The sequence below is a fragment of the Triticum aestivum genome, chromosome 3A (assembly GCF_018294505.1).
Source record: "Triticum aestivum cultivar Chinese Spring chromosome 3A, IWGSC CS RefSeq v2.1, whole genome shotgun sequence".
NCBI classification, from domain to species: domain Eukaryota; kingdom Viridiplantae; phylum Streptophyta; class Magnoliopsida; order Poales; family Poaceae; genus Triticum; species Triticum aestivum.
The window spans coordinates 488,698,428-488,703,546 of NC_057800.1; the positions used below are offsets into that span (position 1 = coordinate 488,698,428).

General features: G+C 50.9%; 1 protein-coding gene across 1 annotated transcript; it reads left to right on the forward strand.

Annotated features, from left to right (window-relative positions):
• The first annotated feature begins 1,753 nt into the window (after nt 1-1,753).
• LOC123058471 (probable methyltransferase TCM_000336) lies at nt 1,754-4,067 on the forward strand. The gene is made up of 2 exons (XM_044481188.1): nt 1,754-1,825; nt 2,743-4,067. The coding sequence occupies exon 2, from the start codon at nt 2,811-2,813 to the stop codon at nt 3,948-3,950; it is 1,140 nt and encodes a 379-aa protein (XP_044337123.1). The 5' UTR covers nt 1,754-1,825; nt 2,743-2,810; the 3' UTR covers nt 3,951-4,067.
• The last annotated feature ends 1,052 nt before the right edge of the window (nt 4,068-5,119 follow it).

Sequence of the window (5,119 nt, forward strand, 5' to 3'; positions counted from 1 at the left end):
TTTACTGCTAAGTAAATCTACTGAGCCACTCAAATGTCCGCTCATCATGGAATTTTGCATGCACCTAATGCACTTTAGCATCTTCGATGCCGAAAAATTTCAGGTTTTTAAAAAATTGTTTCAGGAGCTATTTCTTCTTCTGAATTTACTGTTTCTGGGTGGGAGCAGATAAACTGGGCTCACTCAAACATGACAATTTACATTAGTGAATCAGCGGTCTAGAACTTAGAGAGATCGGGCACAGTCCTGAAGGGACAAAGTGTTGTGCACAGATACCTTAAATAATGCATCCAGAGATAGAAAATGTGGAATAGATCAGATCATATCTGGAATTTTAAATGTTCTGTCAAAGCCTGAAAAGGGCATTAGACAATTGCAGCAATGGACGTGTCCATCTAGGGCATTCGCTAGGCCAGAAATTCGCATTTTCTTTGTTCTCCATTACCTGAAATGCAAAAAAAGAGATGCGTCTAAGCGATGCTATGTGCTTACAATATAGCATGTCTGGTCTTAATCAGTACGTGCATAAATCTCTTTGCCTAATCTCCAACTGTAAAAGCTTAGCCTAGTTACATAATTTTCGCATTGTTTGTCTCCCGAGTGCATGCAGACAGAGAAGAGATTCCTGCTTGCTTGTTCGTCGAATTTACTTATTCAGACGCGACGTTGGTCGTTAGATCTGAACTGTGTGATTAATATAAAGGGCCTAAGCATAGCTATAGGTTTATTCCCGTGCGCCTGTCAGTACTTTTGCTTCACCCGCGAATAAAGCCCAGGACCGTTTCCCTGCATGAAAACGACCGCAATTATGCATGACGCCCGCCGGCCGCGGTTTACGCTTGGGACGAGACGAGCAACAGCGAAACGGAGGGAGAAGATTCACCAGGACCAGGGGAGACTGTGCCGAACACTCTCGCCCTGGGAAGCAACTCACCTGGGCCTCAGGCTCTCACGGCCACATTCCACTCTTGACAGGCAAGTTAGCGGAGGGAATGTTCCGACGAGACGTCGGCACGTCCTCCGGGATGCCCTGCTCCTCTCGTACCTGCAGTGACCACCCCACCACCGACTGACCAGCCAACACCAGCCCGAGGAAAGGGAAGGCAATGGAAGAAAAACGCCGGGCGGCCGGAGAGGTAGGGCGGACGACCCCTCCCTCCCCCGCCACCAACTGCACGGAAAAGACCATGGAAAAGCGGCCGTCGCTCGGTCCATCCCGCATCTCGCCGCCGCTTAATTTTCCACCGGCACCGCCTACCTGTCCCTCGACCATACGCTACCAACTCATGGGCCTCGAATATCTCCCGTCTTCTCCAGAGCCGGGCTTTTGGAGATTCCTCCCATAAACTAACCGCAAGATTTGTGAATCTTTCATTTTGTTTATACACACACAGAGTCCCGGAGTCCACAGGCACGAATGATACGGATGGGCGCGTGAATGAATGGGTGCATCGTGAGAAGTGAGAACCAGCTGTGTGTGGCGTATCGTATCTAATCCATGGCTCCATGCATGTATAAGAATAACGCCACCAATATCATAGACTAGTAGCAAAGCGAGACATGCTGCTGATATTTTTCTCCATACGCTAGCCAACGGTGTGGAGCCGAGCATGGGCATGGTGGTGGTGGTGGTCATTTTTACGACTACAGTTGTGCGCAAGTGGGCGCAGCCTCTCGCAACTCAACTATTCTGATTCCATCTGCCTGCCTATAAATTCCCCGAGCCGCGGGCACTGCAGATGCCAAGCCACCCAACCTGCTAACCAAGCAAAGCAGAGCAGCTCGGAGAGGAGGCCAGAGGATACTGTCTGTCTGAAACCCAAAGGTAAGTTCATCACAATCTGCTTGCATGGTTTGGCTCTGAAATGGGTGGTGTGCGTGCAAATAGCATTGTCTGCACCCATGGGTGGTGATGCCAGACAGCTAGACTAGAGGATGGCTTTCCGCTCCGCATTCGTTCAGTTACTCAGTGTTTATCCACTTCTCCCGCATGTGTTCAATCAAGAACCTTCCATTTCTGAAACGAAGAGCTGAAAAGAGAGGCTTTTTGCACATGGAAATGCCTGTTAGCAAAGTGGGCATGCTTTCAGGAACTACCCATTTCCATTTGTCCATTCAGGCATGGGAATGTCGTCCTTTCCTAATAGCAAGAACAAAATCTTGCTTAGAAAAAGCATGGATATGTCTCTGAGTTGCGACCATGCCTGCATAGGAGTCGGTCATGGTAGACAGGGTACCAGTTGAGCACCAAAGGTGTCGGTTGACTCAGGTTTTCGGCCACTTGTTGGCGAGGGAACATGGCGCACAAATTTATTTCTCCCATTTTTTCTTTTTATATATTCCAAAAGGAAAAGGTTTTCACCAGTACTCTTGTTTTGCTGCTTGCAGCACCTTTTCTCTCTGTCGCCACACTTTCACTTGGTTTCACCTGATGATGGTCAAATCTAGGGCCATGCATGATATGATAACAGCGAATCGCAGACTCATGTACTGAAAGCTTGACAGTATTGTACTTTTATCTGAACCTGGCTTCTCAATCAGTCACACCAAACCAAGCCAAAAAGGATATCTCAGTTAGACATATCACGCTCTCTTTGGGCAAAGCGGCCTAAACAGATGCCTCGAGAATATTTGTTTGTTTACACCTACACCGTGGGCAGGGGCAGGGTAATAATTTGTGCAAAATGAGGATGTACTACACAATTAACCAGAGTTCTGACCGTGTATATTACATGACCGCAGGAAAGAAGGCAACCAATTCTCGAGACTTGAGATCGAGCTTGTCCACTATACCACAACAGTAGCCGGCAATGGCTTCCTCTTTGCTCCACTGCTCCGACAAGCTCCCGTTCATGGACGTGGAGACCATCCTCCACATGAAAGAAGGCCTCGACGAGAGCAGCTACGCGCAGAACTCCTCGCTCCAGAAGAGGGGCATGGACACCCTTAAGAGCCTCATCGTCAACTCGGCGACGGACGTGTACATCTCCCAGATGCCGGAGAGGTTCACAGTGGCCGACCTCGGGTGCTCCTCGGGCCCCAACGCGCTCTGCCTGGTGGAGGACATCATCGGGGGCGTCGGCAAGGTCTGCTGCCGGTCGTCGCAGCCGCCGCCCGAGTTCTCGGTGCTCCTCAACGACCTCCCCACCAACGACTTCAACACCATCTTCTTCAGCCTGCCGGAGTTCACCCACAGGCTCAAGTCCGCCGCCAAGTCCGACGAGTGGGGCCGGCCGATGGTGTTCCTGTCCGGCGTGCCCGGGTCCTTCTACGGGAGGCTGTTCCCGAGGACCAGCGTGCACTTCATCTGCTCCTGCTCCAGCCTGCACTGGCTCTCCCAGGTCCCGCCGGGCCTCTTCGACGAGGCCAAGGCACCGATCAACAAGGGCAAAATGTACATATCGAGCACGAGCCCGCCCGCCGTGTCCGTGGCCTACCGGAGGCAGTTCCAGAGGGACTTCAGCCTGTTCCTCAAGTCGCGCGCCGCCGAGGTCTTCCCCGGCGGGCGGATGGTGCTGGCCATGCTCGGCAGGCAGAGCGACGAGTGCGTGGACAGGAGGACGACCTTCCTGTGGGAGCTCCTCTCGGAGTCCTTCGCGGCGCTCGTGTCGCAGGGGCTGGTGGAGCAGGACAAGGTGGACGCGTACAACGTGCCGTTCTACGCGCCGTCGCTGCAGGAGATGGAGGTGGAGGTGCGGCTGGAGGGGTCCTTCAGCCTCGACTACGTGCAGACGTACGAGATCAACCTGAGCAGCAGCGGCGACGCCAAGGAGGACGGCAGGACGGTGTCCATGGCGATCAGGGCCATCCAGGAGTCCATGCTCAGCCACCACTTCGGCCCGGACATCGTCGACGCGCTCTTCCACAAGTACACGCAGCTGGTCACCGAGTCCATGGAGAGGGAAGAGGTCAAGAGTGTCCAGATAGGGGTAGTCCTCACCAGGTTGTGACTCGAGTCTGTCTACTGACTGTATTTTTCTTTAGCAAGTTTAGGTTTGACTCTGTTCTATTGTCATATTCAGTATTGTTTAGTAGTAGTAATTGGCAGCAAAAGTCACATTTATCATGGGAATGTGTGCATCCTTTGTCTCTTCAGCTTTACGCCATGTATCAAGTTTAGCTTAGAATCTCGAATAGGAGTATCATTTCTAAACCCAGGCTTAGCTCCACACGGTTAAAAAAAATCACACAAAATACAAAAGAAAAAAAAAATCCAATTTTTGCTCTGAATTTCAGATCATTTGGACATATGAGTAGCTCTCAGAAAAAAAGACAAATTTGGGTTAAAACAGTACATGAACAGTAAACGTTTTACATATCCTAAATTTGTGTTTTTGCCGAGAGTTACTCAGATGTCCAAATGATCTAGAACTTGGAGCGCACCTCACGCATCAAATTATCTACCATAGAAACAATTAGATTTCTTTTTGTTTTTTCTAGTATTTGTTTTGAATTTTTTTCTTCATCACAGGTGCAAATGAGTCTGGGCACCGAATCGCTGCTCTCTTTGACTCTGTTCTATTGTCATATTAAGTATTGTTTAGTAGTAACTGGCAACAAGTCACATTTATCAAGGGAAAGTGTTTAAAATTGGCCGACCTGCAGAGACCGTCGTCGGTCACCTCCATGTGTGCATCCTTTGTCCCTTGAGCTTTGCGCCACGTAGCTATGGGGCCCGCTCGTGGCAGGACGTTCCCTAATATTCTTCTCTATCTTTCGAGTCCGCTCGTTCTCGTCGTCTCTTTTCTTTCTCACCATCACGCAAATCCATGTCCCCGCCGGCTTTTTCCCCGATATACCCCCCACCGTGTGCCACAACCATCTACTCCTCATAGCCTTCCTTGTGTGTGTTGGCGCATGCCTTTCCCCTCGCAAAGCACGCCGCCCTCCCCATCCAATCTCTCACCACGAGTTGCAAGCCTCTGTCGGTGATTCATGAGGAGACGCTACAGGCGATGGGCGGGTGCTGCGGGCCAGCGTGCACTGCAATGCTGCGGCCGGTGCACCACGGAGTTGCGCCCAACGCCTGGAGGAGCTGCAACCAATGTGGTTGGGTGTTGCAAGGGATTTTTGCTGCAACCACCAACAGCTTTTGCTATGACCGGCGGCGGCCGAAGTT

Coding starts and splice junctions, on each gene's coding strand:
- LOC123058471 (XM_044481188.1), top strand. CDS start 2,811: ATGGCTTCCTCTTTGCTCCACTGCTCCGACAAGCTCCCGTTCATGGAC.